General features: G+C 43.5%; 1 protein-coding gene across 10 annotated transcripts in view; it reads left to right on the forward strand.

Annotated features, from left to right (window-relative positions):
- The window catches only part of SEC23B (SEC23 homolog B, COPII coat complex component), a 54,276-nt gene that overhangs the window by 19,365 nt on the left and 19,531 nt on the right, over positions 1-15,380 (forward strand). For all 10 annotated transcript variants that reach the window (XM_019017361.4, XM_004061861.5, XM_004061860.5 and 7 more), the window contains 5 exons: positions 137-295; positions 1,261-1,376; positions 4,445-4,568; positions 6,437-6,517; positions 9,436-9,525. In XM_019017361.4, coding sequence (XP_018872906.2) covers positions 137-295; positions 1,261-1,376; positions 4,445-4,568; positions 6,437-6,517; positions 9,436-9,525 — 570 coding nt within the window. The remainder of the gene's footprint in view (positions 1-136; positions 296-1,260; positions 1,377-4,444; positions 4,569-6,436; positions 6,518-9,435; positions 9,526-15,380) is intronic.

The following is a 15,380-nucleotide window of genomic DNA, read 5'->3' on the forward strand; positions in this document are numbered from 1 at the left end:
TGTATTATTCTGTATTATCACCACTTTTTAGGACAGCTGGAGAGAATGCATCTTTGGAGTATTTCTATTGGGAAACTGAAACCATACTAAAAGGTGAGGCTGTATACTTCTAACATGCTGCCATTCGCTATTTTAGGGCACTTTTCCAAACACAGGAGCCAGGATCATGCTGTTTACTGGAGGTCCCCCTACCCAAGGGCCTGGCATGGTGGTTGGAGATGAATTAAAGATTCCTATTCGTTCTTGGCATGATATTGAGAAAGATAATGCACGATTCATGAAAAAGGCAACCAAGGTAGGTGCTCTTGGGTACGGGCTGTAATTCTGAAAGCCCATTGTCAGGTTTGGGCTGCTCTGGAGTGACAGCTACTTTGCCAAGGTCATGTGTCATGGTCAGCAAGATGCTGTTTCAGAGACAGTTTTCCAATCTTAGCTGCTGTTAAATTATTGCTCCTACTTTCAGACCTTAATTAGAATGGGTGGCCTTAACACTACTCAAAGGGTTTTGAGATTGAAAACTATATTTTTATTTTATTCAGATATTTTTGAAAATGATTTCCAGGCCGGGCCCGGTGGCTCACGGCTGTAATCCCAGCGCTTTGGGAGGCCGAGGCGGGCAGATCACTTCAGGTCAGGGGTTCAAGACCAGCCTAGCCAACATGGTGAAACCCTATCTCTACTAAAAATACAAAATTTAAGCCAGGCATGGTGACTCACGCCTGTAGTCCCAGCACTTTGGGATGCCAAGGTGGGCGGATCACTTGAGGTCAGGAGTTCGAGACGAGTCTTGCTAACATGGCGAAACGCCTGTCTGTACTAAAAATACAAAAATTAGCTGGGCATGGTGGCATGTGCCTGTAATTTCAGCTACTCGGGAGGCTGAGGCACGAGAATCCGTTGAACCTGGGAGGCAGAGGTTGCAGTGAGCTGAGATCGTGCCACTGCACTCCAGCCTGGGTGACGGAGTGAGACTGTCTCAAAAAGTAAATAAAAATAAAAATACAAAAATTTGCTGGGGATGGTGGTGCACGCTTTTAATCCCAGCTACTTGGGAGGCTGAGGCAGGATGATCACTTGAACCCGGGAGGTGGAGATTGCACCACTGCACTCTAGCCTGGGCAACAGAGAGAGACTCTGTCACAAAAAGAGAAAAGAAAATGATTTACATGTTTTTATATTTGATTACCTCCTTCGGTATATTCAGGCATACCTTGGGAATAATGTCACTGTTTCCTAAAGATAGCTTTCCTCTCTTCACAGCACTATGAGATGCTTGCTAATCGAACAGCTGCAAATGGGCACTGCATTGATATTTATGCTTGTGCCCTTGATCAAACTGGACTTTTGGAGATGAAGTGTTGTGCAAATCTTACTGGGTATGTTGACAGTGAAAACCTGGGCAGAGTGACAGTGTTATTTTAAGGAAAGAGAAATTAGTGATGGAGCCATAGGAATGGGCAAGGCCAACTTAGAGAAGCTTTCCGGTAGCTCTGGGCTATGGTTTCAGTGACTGGGGAGGGCCTGTGGGCTCCTTGGAGAGGGAAGTAGTGATTAGTAGGAGGGCTCAAGAGTTCACTACAAATAAGTCGTTTCAGAGTAACTTCATTTCTTCCTTAGAGTTGTTAACACTTTTACAGAGACCAGGCCAGGAAAGCAAGCAGCATGGACTATCTGGCCTTCATCAGGGCACTTCCTTTTGAGAATTGGGGAAAACAGGGTCTGAATGCTGAAACAACTAGGATAAACCTGGCTAAGTGGCCATACTTTGTGGCTAACTCCAAGTGCACTCAGCCTAGAGGTTGTACTGACTCAAAGCCTGAGTCAGTATTGTATTCACAGGCCAGAGTGTGGAGCAGTGGTTCTCAACATGTGGTGGTGTCCAGATTTGCAGCCTTAGGGGCTCCTGGGAACTGATTGGAATTGTATATTTCTAGGCCTTACCCAGACCTCCTGAATCGGAAACCCCGGGAATGCAGCTCTCTAGGAGATTCTGGGGCACATGAAAGTGTAGAAACCACTGATGAGCGCTGGTCTGCAGCTGCCTATGTATTGTTATCACCAGGGAAACTTTAAAAGCTACACTTTCTTTAGGTCTTGTCCTCAGAGATTCTAATTTAATTAGCATGAGGTGCAGCCTGGGCATCAGCATTTTAAAAGTTTCTCCCGTGATTCTAACATAGAGCCGAGTTTGAGAACCATGCAGCATCTTGAGCCTCACTCTAGACCTGAATCAGAACCTGCATTTGAACAATATCCCAGGTGATTTGCATGCACAGAAGTTTGAGAGGCATCATAGAGCTGTGGAATGGGCCTGAGAGTCTGCATTTCTAACAACCCCACAGGTGATGCTGCTGGTCCCAGTGAGTAAAAGGAATAGAAGGTAGAACCAGAATCAGTTGGAGTTGTCCTAGAGAGCAGCAGATGAGTTAGGTGATAGAATTAGGGTCCCAAATGATACTGATGTAGCTATCTCAGTAATCCACATTTAATAGTATGAATTCCTACCAGGGCCTTCCAGGAGTTCTGACTCGGAATGTCCATAGAAAAGCTTTAGTGTATTTGTAAACGTCTCTTAGATTGTATGCTAGTTTGTGTGAATTTTTTCTGTGAAGAGTTACCATCTGTTGCACACGTGTGTTAGTATAGCTCAAGGTGAGCCAACAGTGTGGGATGACTTCCAGCAAAGGCAAGGTGATTCTAGGCTGTGCTATAGGAGAAGATTATCTTCAGGGAAGACCATATTCTTGGTTTCTTTGGTGCTAGTCACACCTTATCCAAATACATTGTTTTCTGTTCTGAACATTGCAATTTCAAGGGGCAATAGGAGATGAATTGGAGATGTTTGAAGAAGAGCAGTGGTGGAGAGTCCTGGAAACTGTCATGTGAGGAATGATTGAAGTAGCTGGAAAAGATTAAGCTGAAGACACATGGGGGTGTGAGAACTGTATTCAGCAGTTGAGGGACTTCCCTGTGAAGGAATCTGATTTGTTCTGTATGTGACCAAAGAGTGGAACTAGAACCAAACCAGTGGGTGGAAGCTGCTGGCAAATGAAATTTCACTCAATATCAAGAAGGGCCTTTCTTAACAGAGCTGTTCAAACACAGAATGGACAGCTTGGGGAGGAAGCTCCCAATGCTGGAGGAGTTCAAGCCTAGTCTGGATGTAACTTGGCAGGTATTTTGCAGAGGGTTTGGTTGAGTGTTAGTATTAGAGTTGTGTGAATGTCACAGAAAACCCAAAATAAGTTTATTTCTCTGGCGGTAGGCAGTCTGGGGCTGGTATGTTGCTTTCGTCGTCATTAAGGGCTGAGGCTCCTACTAAGCTGCTCTACCATCATTCATATGCCATCTGTGGCTCAAGACAGTTGCTGGAGCTCTAGCCATTTACAGCAGCAGGAAGGAGGAAAGGTCAGAGAAGGATTGCTCTTCCTGGAGGAACACACTCCACATATAAAGGACACAGCAATAGTCAGAACGCACATGCCAACAGAGGCACATGGCCATAGGCAAGGCAGGCTGGAAAATGTCATTGTTCAGGAAACTAAGGAAGAGGTAGATATTTGGTGCCAAAGAGCTGACAGATGGTTCAGGCACTCTGAGATGGCCGGACCAGATGATCTTTCTTGTGTTCTTCAAGATTCTGAGATCTTGTTTTATGAATGACGTTTGGAGGCATAACTTGCGTCAAGCTGTGCTTTTCTGTCCAAATGCATGAAATGCTGACATTTTGCACAGTGTTTTCCTCTAACTTCAGTAAGGGATTAATATTAGTACTCATGAGTTGGAAAAAATAATTCTTGTAAAGTCAAGAATTCAGTATTTTGAGGCAGTAAATTAACCTGAAAAGGATTTCCCACAGGCCTGGGTATTTTCCCGTACCAAAGAACTGTGAGAGGAATTAGAGCTGTTCTTAAGGCTTCTGTTTAATGCTTTAGAAGTAGTTTCTTTGCCAAGTATGAATTTAACATGCTGTTTTTTATTTTTTAAATTTATTTTATTATTTATTTACTTATTTATTAATTTTTTTTTTTTTTTGAGAAGCAGTCTTGCTCTGTCGCCCAGGCTGGAGTGCAGTGGTCCGATCTTGGTTCACTGCAACCTCTGCCTCCTGGGTTCAAGTGATTCTCCTGCCTCAGCCTCCTGAGTAGCTGGGATTATGGCTACTAATCTTTGTGTTTTTAGCAGAGATGGGGTTTCACGATGTTGGCTAGGCTGGTCTTGAACTCCTGACGGCAAGTGATCCGCCCTCCTCGGCCTCCCAAAGTGCTGGGATTACAGGCGTGAGCCACTGTGCCCGGCCTGTTTTTTATATTTAAATTAATCAGTAGCACTTTTGGGGACCTGGTTTCTTTTTTTCTTTAAATTATTTTTGTAAATACTGAGGGAGCATCTGAATGGCTTTCAATCTTCCTAATATTCACTTGATTTTTTTCTTCTTACCTAGAGGCTACATGGTAATGGGAGATTCTTTCAATACTTCTCTCTTCAAGCAGACATTCCAAAGAATCTTTACTAAAGATTTTAATGGAGATTTCCGAATGGCATTTGGTGCTACTTTGGACGTAAAGGTACGGTAGACTTTTTTTTTTTTTTTTTATGTGGACTCACTGTACTGCCCAGGCTGGTCTCAAACTCCTGGTCTCAGGCAATTTTCCTGCCTCAGCGTCCTAAAGTGCTGGGATTATGAGGCATGAGCCACTGTACCTGGCCATACTTTTAAAACTTCAATGGAATTATAGTGTTCTTACATTTTCAATCAATATCCAGACTTCTGGCAACCTCCACCTGCTGGACACGGGCATGTAAAAGCCAATTAAAAGGATCTCAACCAAATGGCTATTAAAAGCATGTTATTCACTTTATCCCTTTGCTTCTTGAGGATCACCTGTATATTTATTTATGTTCTAAGTAACAAGCTGCCTGGTTCACCCGCAGGCTCTGCTCCACCCTGCTTCAAGGCAGTAGGAGATAGAAGAGGAAGTAGGGTGGGTGTTATGAGCAGCACTGTGGCCTGAGGACAGGGGCAGCCACACGGTGGTCTGCGTCCACCCAGCCATCAGCATGGCTCACTGCATTGCACAGAGCCGTGGTTATGTTTAATGTCTTCCTGAAGAATAGCCAGAGTACTCTAAAATAGACAGCACTGGGCCAGGCATGGTGGCTCATGCTTGTAATCCCAGCACTTTGGGAGGCCGAGGCGGGCGGATCACCTGAGGTTGGGAGTTTGAGACCAGCCTGACCAACAGGGAGAAACCCCATCTCTCCTAAAAATACAAAACTAGTCGGGCGTGGTGGCACATGCCTGTAGCCCCAGCTACTTGGGAGGCTGAGGCAGGAGAATGGCTTGTACGTAGGAGGCGGAGGTTGCGGTGAGCCAAAATCCTGCCATTGCACTCCAGCTGTGGCAACGAGTGAAACTGTCTCAAAAAAAAAAAAAAAGACAGCATTTTGAGATTTTTTTTTTTTTTTCCATGTAGGGACTCATGGCCCTGATACAGCTGATTCTAAGTCATTGAGAAAGCATTAAAAGAGGGTGTTAGGCCAGGCACGGTGGCTCATGTCTGTAATCCCAGCACTTTGGGAGGCCAAGGTGGGGTGATTGCATGAGCTTTGGAATTACAGACCAGCCTGGGCAACATAGCAAGACCCTATGTCTACAAATGATTTAAAAAAAAAAAAAATTAACCTCATGTGGTGGTGCACACCTGTGGTTCCAGCTACTCAGGAGGCTGAGGCGGGAAAATCACATGTGCCCAGGAGTTTGAGGCTGCAGTGAGCTATGATCACGCCACTGCACTCAGCCTGGGCAACAGAGTTGCCAGTTGGCAGGGCAGGTCGGGGGCCGTCGTTAGAAGATACGATTGGAATTATTACTTGGAGAATTAGAGATAATTATTAAATCATCTAGGTTAGACTTTAAACCATAATCTTAAATGCTTGAGGGTTTTCTTTTAAAGATGGACTTTTGAAATGAATTCACATTTTAAAAATCTAAGTATGTTGGCCTTGTCGTTATATTGGAGTTCATGAATTAAGTATTTTTAAAGCAACACAAAACAGTATGTTCTCTGATTAGGTATATGCAAATAATTATGGATATACATGAATGTGAATATATTCATACAAGGGATTGGAAAAGAATGTAGTATTGTTAGAATTGTTATCTACATGTACAGTAATTTCAAAGTTTAAAAAGTAAGTTGTGAGAGTTGAAAATGCTCATGTTTCAAGTGTTTCTAAGGGTGGATTTTATTAAAGTTCTAATCACAGTGGCTGAGGAAAAGTTTGTAGGACTAAGCAGTTATGATCCCTGTGGAGTTTTCTCTTGGCAGAATAGTAGTATTATATTTTCCCTCTAAGCTTTCATTGTGGCCATGATGAGAGCAGGGTGGATTGAAGTGATCTTTAACTTTACACTGTCACATATTTGTTATAGACCTCTCGGGAACTGAAGATTGCAGGAGCCATTGGTCCATGCATATCTCTGAATGTGAAAGGACCGTGTGTGTCAGAAAATGTAAGGAAAACAACTCCATCACCCTCCCCTCCTGCCCCGGATTTAACCCGTCAGCAGTGTCAGAGCATGATGGTCTCACATGTGTCACCTGTTGGATGTGTCTGCAGTGACAGGAGAAGGGCTAACCCTCACTGATGACTATACTCGGAGAGGTGGTGTTATTCCATCTGTTCATCCAAAGGGTTAGAGAGAAGGAAACTGAGGCCCAGAAAGGTTCAGTATCTTGCTCAGGGTCAGAACTGACATGAAGGAGTTAGAGCCCAGGTGCTCCTGACTCCACCACCCATGGTCGTTGTGCCAAAGCCACGGCATGCTGTTCAGCACAAGGCAAACATTCAGCACAGTCCTTCCAGAGTAAGCCTATTGCTCATTGCCCTTAGAGGTGATACGTTTGTCTCACTCAGCTAATAACAAGCCTTTTACAACAGAGACCACCATGAGTTGGTGTGGAAGTGGGTGACACTGCTGTGTGTGCAGACATCTGTTTTCTCTAGTAATAGTTTTTGAGAACAATTTAGTTATCATTTGAGATGAGCGGCTTTGCTTATTGTCCACTTCCTCTGATTATACTTTACTTGCTAGGAGGCAAACCATTCGGTTTGGGAAGGCCTCTCTAAGGTGGTCCTGGGCTGGGGTTACACAGTCATGTTCTTCCCTCATTGTCACCGTCAATGGGAGGGTAGACCATAGAGCCAGATGTGGATCCAAGGTGCAGGCTTACACCCCGCACCTGGCCCGAGCAAAGGACTTATTTGCTCTGTGATTCAGTATCCTTATCTGGCAAATGGGGATAATAACACTGCCCACTCTACAGCATTGTTAGGAGGTTTAAATGAGTTGGTTCAGGTGAAGCAGTTAGTGCCTGGCACACTGAAAGTGTGGGTCTTCTTTCATGTTGTCAGCAACAAACGTTCTTGGGTGACCACATAAATTAAACTTTTGTTGAGCTTGGCAGAAGCAAGGTGATTTGAGAGCACATTCCTGTAGCCTTCTGAGTGAGGCAAATTGCTGCCCTAAAGCCCATCTGATGAGTCATTCATTACCCCCAGAGTACTAAGGGGCTTGTACCCCTATTTCCTGGCAAGGCTTTGGAAGGCTGCCTTGTTATAAAATATTTTTCATGGACTTACAATCTGCCTGCTGAAGGCTTCTTGAAGTACTTTAAGAAGGTATTTTTATGAATTAGTACAAACTAATTAATATTTCTAGTAGAATTCAGCCATGAAAGTTTTGTTTGGGGAATGAGGATGCAAAGAATAGGAAAATACAATTTTCAGACATACTGAGTGATGAATTTCTATACCTACCATTTAGTCATTGATTGTTAACATTTTGCCATAATTGCTCTGTTGTCTTGTTTGCCACATTTGCTTTATCTGATTTTCATTTATTTGCCACATTTGATTGATCAACTTTTTTTTTGCCGACCTTTGAAAATAATTTGCAGATATCATGACAGTCCTTAAGCACGTCAGTATGCATCTTCTAAAAAAAGGATGTTCTCCTACCACGATGTCATGATCAAACTTAAGAAAATAATAATTTCCTAATATCTAGTTCATATTTCTTTCCTAATTTCCCCCCAAATGCCCTTTGTAGCTGTTTTTACCCCAACTGGCATTGCATTTGATATTACAGCCTTTGTAAAGTGAGAGTCTGGGTTAAAGGTGTGTTTACATTCAGGGGAAGCCTTTTTGCCAAGCATTCTTCCTGGGCAGTGTGTACTTTATGCTTGTGTCACATCCAGAGGCACTATGTCTGCTGTCCCGTGTTACATGTGCTGAGTTAGATCGCTTGGTGATGGTGGTAACTGCCCCACTGCCTTTCTACTGTAAGGGAACACTTCCCCTTTTGCCATTAGCAGGCAATCTTTTGAATGAGAGTGTGTAGCACAATATGAAACTCTTGTTTGCCAACAGCCTAATGGTTTTTAGCATCCATTGATCTTCATGCAAATCAGTTTATTTCTTTGGGGATTATAAAATGGTCATTTCCTAATTGTCTTTATCGTTTCTCCAATAAAGGCATCTAAAGAGCAAATGTTTAAGTAAGGAATTTGTGTATCAGTGAGAAAATGATATTTTGGAGCTCTAGAGGAGCCGTCCTGGGTCTGGTGCTTAGAATGGGGTTAGCGAGGCAAGAAGGGGAGGCATGAACGCTCCTTTGACTTCTTTGCCTTTTTCCTGAGCACAGCTCTTCACCTTCCAGCAGATAATAAACACCTACTTCCTTTAGAAAAGGCCACTACAAGGAAGGTGAACCCCCGTGAATCCATCTATCTCATTATCTAGCTTAGGGAGTACTGACAGAACAGAGTGCACCCTCTCCGCTCTCCACCTTAGAGCTGCTGTGTGATTTCACCTTAAGGGTCTTTCTTAAGAGTCTGACTTGATTGATTCTTTGTGGATTTCAGTGTTATATACCATGTAGAGACACCCCCCGACACACCCACCCCCCCACGCACACACGTAGTATATGTGTAAACCCGGAACGATGGGTCACACCTGTAATCCCAACACTTTGGGAGGCTGAGGCGGGAGGATTGCTTGAACCCAGGAGGTCTAGGCTGCAGTGAGCTGTGATTGTGTCACGGCACTCCAGCCTGGGCAACAGAGTGAGAGACCATCTCAAAATAAATAAACATAAATAATATATATGTATAGTATATATGATGTAATAAAAATTGGTCAGAATGTCAATATAAAAAGCTTAATTTTAAAGTGTAAATGTAAATGTTAAGCCTTCATCTGGTCTGCAGTTGTTCTCTTTTCAGGAGAAGGTTTTATTTCAACTTAAATGTTCTCCTAAAAGAAGATACTCTAAGTAGCCTGCCCTACTCAGTCAGTACTTTTCATTAGCAATTAACCACAGGGATGGTTTTCTGGTTTTGTTTTTCAAATTCCTCTTCCCACCCCCAGGAGCTTGGTGTTGGTGGCACGAGTCAGTGGAAAATCTGTGGCCTAGATCCTACATCTACACTTGGCATCTATTTTGAAGTTGTCAATCAGGTGAGTTGGATTTCTTCACATGTCTTCGTGTCTTAGTGTCCTGTTTTGTGATTTATCTCAAACCAGTGGTCTCTGGTTACTTTCTTCACAAACCGATATTCCTTGGGTATTGTATCAGGCCTGATGATAGTCTGGCATGACCTTTTCTTATTTATTCCTTCAAGGGTTTAGTCGGAGTCAGGCAACAAATTACTTTTGTCCCTTTATTGTTGACCTGATAAGGTCATTAGAAGTGTAATGGATTTTACCAGTCATCATAATGTTGGTGGATTTTTGAGTGCATCAGTTCTTTCCCTAATATTTTATTATGAAAAATTCCAAACATACAGAAAAATTGAAAGAATTGTACGGTGAACATGTACTACCTAGGTGAACCCATCAACTTGATTCTGTAATTAACGTTTTACTCTACTGGCATACCTTGGAAATACTGTGGGTTCAGTTCCAGACTACCACAATAAAGTGAATATTGCAATAAAGCAAGTCACGTGAATATTTTGGTTTCCTATTGCATATAAAAGTTATGTTTGCACTATAGTATGTTAAGTGTTAAATAGCATTATGTCTTTGAAAACATTGTTCATTCTTGGATTAAAGAAATACTTTACAGTTGACCCTTGAGTAGTGTTGGGGTGCTGACACTGCACAGTTAAAAATCCACGTATAACGGCCGGGTGCGGTGGCTCACGCCTGTAATCGCAGCACTTTGGGAGGCCGAGGCAGGCGGATCATGAGGTCAGGAGATCGAGACCATCCTGGCTAATATGGTGAAACCCTGTCTCTACTAAAAATACAAAAATTTAGCCAGGTGTGTTGGTGGGTGCCTGTAGTCCCAGCTACTCGGGAGGCTGAGGCAGGAGAATGGCGTGAACCCAGGAGGCAGAGCTTGCAGTGAGCCAAGATGGCGCCAGTGCACTCCAGCCTGGGCAACAGAGCGAGACTCCATCTCAAAAAAAAAAAAAAAAAAAAATCCACATATAACTTTAACTCCCCCAAAACTTAACTACTAGTAGCCCACTGTTGACTGGGAACCTGACCGATAACAGTTGATTAACACATATTTTGTAAGTAATATATATTATATCCTATATTCTTACAATAAAGTAAGCTAGAGAAAAGAGAATGTTATTAAGAAAATCATAAGGGAAGGAAAGTATATTTACTATTTGTTAAGTGGAAATGAACATCACAACGTCTTCATACTCTCATCTTCATGTTCAGTAGGCTGAGGAGGAGGAGGAAGAGGAGGGTTTGGTCTTGCAGTCTTGGGTGGCAGAGGCAGAAGAAAATCCACATATAAGTGGACCTGTACAGTTCAAACGTGTGTTACTCATCATTAAAAAGTCAGGAAACAACAGGTGCTGGAGAGGATGTGGAGAAATAGGAACACTTTTACACTGTTGGTGGGAGTGTAAACTAGTTCAACCACTGTGGAAGTCAGTGTGGCGATTCCTCAGGGATCTAGAACTAGAAATACCATTTGACCCAGCCATCCCATTATTGGGTATATACCCAAAGGACTATAAATCATGTTGCTATAAAGACACATGCACATGTATGTTTATTGCAGCACTATTCACAATAGCAAAGACTTGGAACCAACCCAAATGTCCAACAATGATAGACTGGATTAAGAAAATGTGGCACATATACACCATGGAATGCTATGCAGCCATAAAAAATGATGAGTTCATGTCCTTTGTAGGGACATGGATGAAATTGGAAATCATCATTCTCAGTAAACTATCGCAAGGACAAAAAAACACCACATGTTCTCACTCATAGGTGGGAATTGAACATTGAGAACACATGGACACAGGAAGGGGAACATCACACTCTGGGGACTGTTGTGGGGTGGGAGAAGGGGGGAGGAATAGCATTAGGAGATATACCTAATGCTAAATGATGAGTTAATGGGTACAGCACACCAGCATGGCACATGTATACATATGTAACTAACCTGCACATTGTGCACATGTACCCTAAAACTTAAAGTATAATAATAATAAAAATAAATAAATAAATAAAAAACCTGTGTTGCTCAAGGGTCAACTATATTGCTCAAAAATGTTAATGCTCATCTGATCCTTTAGTGAGTCATACTCTTTTGCTGGTGGAAGGTCTTACATTGATGTTGTTGGCTGCTGACTGATCAGGTTAGTAGTTGCTGAAGGCTGAGTGGCTGTGGCAGTTTCTTCTCTTTTTGTTTTTTTTTTTAATTAAGACAAAGTCTTGTTCTATCACCCAGGCACGGTCTTGGCTCACTGCAACCTCCACCTCACAGGTTCAAGCCATTCTCCAACCCCAGCCTCCCGAGTAGCTAGGATTACAGGCGCCAGCCACCATGTCTGGCTAGTTTTTGTATTTTTAGCAGAGACAGGGTTTTGCCACAATGGCCAGGCTGGTCTTGAACTGACCTCAAGTGATCTGCCTGCCTCAGCCTCCCAAAGTGTTGGAATTACAGGTGTGAGCTACCGCGCCCCACCTGGGAATTTCTTTTTTTTTTTTTTTTTGAGATGGGGTCTTGCTGTGTACCCCAGGCTGGAGTGTAGTGGCGTGATCTTGGCTCACTGCAAGCTTCACCTCCTGGGTTCACGCCATTCTCCTGCCTCAGCCTCCCGAGTAGCTGGGACTACAGGCACCCGCCACCACGCCCAGCTAATTTTTTTTTTGTATTTTTAGTAGAGACGGGGTTTCACCATGTTAGCCAGGATGGTCTCAATCTCCTGACCTCGTGATCCTCCCGTCTCTGCCTCCCAAAGTGCTGGGATTACAGGCGTGAGCCACCATGCCTGGCTGGAATTTCTTGAAATAAGGCAACAATGAAATTTGCTGCATCAGTCGACTCTTCCTTCCAGGAAAGATTTCTCTGTAGCATGCAGTGTTGTTTGATAGCTTTTTACCCACAGTAGAACTTCTTTAAAAAATGGAATCAATTCTCTTAAACCTTGCTGCTGCTTTATCAACTAAGTTTATGTAATATTGTAAATCTTGTCATTTCAACAGTGTCACAGCATCTTCATGAGGAGTAGATTCCATCTCAACAAATGACTTTCTTTGCTTATGCATAAGAAGCAACTCCATATCCATTAAAGTTTTATCATGAAATTGTAGCAATTCAGTCCCATCTTCAGGATCCACTTCTTCATCTTTTTAATAAAAAAAAAAATAGGCCGGGTGTGATGGCTCACGCCTGTAATCCCAGCATTTTGGGAGGTTGAGGCAGGTGGATCACGAGGTCAGGAGTTCGAGACCAGCCTGAACAACATGGTGAAACCCCGTCTCTACTAAAAATACAAAAAAAAAAAAAAATTAGCCACACATGGTGGTGCACACCTATAATCCCAGCTACTCAGGAGGCTGAGGCAGGAGAATTGCTTAAACCAAGTGATGGAGGTTGCAGTGAGCCGAGATTGCGCCACTGCACTCCAGCCTGGGAGACAGAGCAAGACTCCGTCTAAAAAAAAAAAAAAAAAGGCCGGGTGCGGTGGCTCACGCCTGTAATCCCAGCACTTTGGGAGGCCAGGGCAGGCGGATCACGAGGTCAAGAGATTGAGACCATCCTGGCTAACATGGTGAAACCCCATCTCTACTAAAAATACAAAAAACAAAATTAGCTGGGTGTGGTGGCGGGTGCCTATAGTCCCAGCTACTTGGGAGACTGAGACAGGAGAATGGCATGAACCCAGGAGGCAGAGCTTGCAGTGAGTCAAGATTGTGCCACTGCACTCCAGCCTGGGCGACAGAGCAAGACTCCGTCTCAAAAAAAAAAAAAAAAAAAAGAGATGGGGTCTCTCTTTGTTGCCCAGACTGGTCTCAAACTCCTGGGCTCAAGCCACCTTGGCCTCCCAAAGTGCTGGGATTACAGGCGTGAGCCACCACACCCAGCCAGGATCCACTTTTTTTTTTTTTTTGAGATGGAGTCTTGCTCTGTTGCTCAGGCTGGAGTGCAGTGGCGCCATCTCAGCTCACTGCAACCTCTGCCTCCTGGGGTCAAGCAATTCTGCTGCCTCAGCCTCCCGAGTAGCTGGGATTACAGGTGTCTGCCACCACACCCACCTAATTTTTGTATTTTTAGTAGAGATGGGGTTTCACCATGTTGTCCTGGCTGGTCTTGAACTCCCGACCTCAGGTGATCCGCCTGCCTTGGCCTCCAAAGTGCTGGGATTACAGGTGTAAGCCACTATGCCCAGCTGAGGATCCACTTCTAATTCTAGTTATCTTGCTGCTTCCACCACATCTTCAGTGACTTCCTCCACTGAAGTCTCAAACCCCTCAAAATTATCTATAAGAACTGGAGTAAACTTCCAAACTCCTGTGAAAGTTGATATTTTGACCTCTTCCCATGAATGATGAGTGTTTCAATGACATGTAGAATGGTGAATCCTTTTCAGAAGATTCTTCATTTTCTTTGCCCAGATCCATCCCAGGAATCACTAGGTATGGCAGTTATAGTCTTATGAAATGTGTTTCGTAAATAAGACTTGAAAGTTAAAATTTCTCCTTGATTCATGGGATGCAGAATGGATGTTGTGTTAGCAGGCTTGAAAACGTTTATCTCCTTTATATCTCCGTCAGAGCTCTTGAGTGACCAGGTGCATTGTCAGTGAGCAGTAATATTTTGAAAGGAGTCTTTTTTTCCTGAGCAGCAGGTCTCAACAGTGGGCTTTAAATATTTAGTAATTGCTGTACACAGATGTGCTGTCATCCAGGCTTTGTTGTTCCTTTTGTAGAGCACAGGAAGCATAGATTGAGCACAATTCTTAAGAGTCCTAGGATACTTGGAATGGTAAATGAGCATTGGCTTCAACTTAAAGTCACCAGATGCCCAGGTATGGTGGCTCACACCTGTAATCCCAGCACTTTGGGAGGCCAAGGTGGGTGGATCGCTTGATCTCAGGAGCTCAAGACCAGCCTGGGCAATGTGGTGAGGCCTCATCTCTACCAAAAATACAGAAATTAGCCAGATGTGGTGGTGTACGCCTGTAGTCCCAACTACCTGGGAAGCTGAGGTGGGAGAATCTCTTGAGCCTGGGAGGCCGAGGTTGCAGTGAGCTGAGATCATGCCATTCCACTCCAGCCTGGGTGACAGAGCAAGACCCTGTCTTAGAAAAACAAAATAGAGTCACCAGTTGCATTAGCTCCTAACAAGAGAGTCAACTTGCCCTTTGAAGCTTTAAAGCCAGGCATTGACTTCTCTCTAGCTATGAGAATCCTAGATAGCATCTTCTTCCAACTACACTGAAAATCTGTGGTTTAGTGTAGCCACCAGCTTCATCAGTGATCTTAGCTAATCTGAATAACTTGCAGCAGTTTCTACATCAGCACATGCTGCTTCACCTTGTGCCATTATGTTATGGAGATGGCTTCTTTCCCTAAACCTCAGGAACCAACCTCTGCCAGCTTCCAGCTTTCTCCTGCAGCTTCCAGCTTTCTCCTGCAGCTTCCTTACCTCTCTCCAGCTTCATAAATTGAAGAGAGTTGGGACCTTGCTCTGGATTAGGCCCTGGCTTAAGGGAATGTTGTGTCTGGTTTGATTTTCTATTCAGACTACTAAAACATTCTCCATATCAGCAATAAGGCTGTTTCACTTTCTTATCATTCACGTGTTCACTTTTAATTTCCTTCAAGAACTTTTTCTTTGCATTCACAGCTTGGCAGTTTTGGGGCAAAAGGCCTAGCTTTCAGCTATCTTGGCTTTCAACATACCTTCCCTACTGAGATTAATGAGTTCTAGCTTTTGATTTAAAATGAGAGACATGTGACTCTTCCTTTCACTTGAACACTTAGAGGGCATTGTAGGGTTATTAATTGGCCTCATTTCAATATTGTTGTATCTCAGGAAATAGGGGAGG

Source organism: Gorilla gorilla, chromosome 21 (genome assembly GCF_029281585.2).
Source record: "Gorilla gorilla gorilla isolate KB3781 chromosome 21, NHGRI_mGorGor1-v2.1_pri, whole genome shotgun sequence".
Lineage (NCBI taxonomy): Eukaryota > Metazoa > Chordata > Mammalia > Primates > Hominidae > Gorilla > Gorilla gorilla.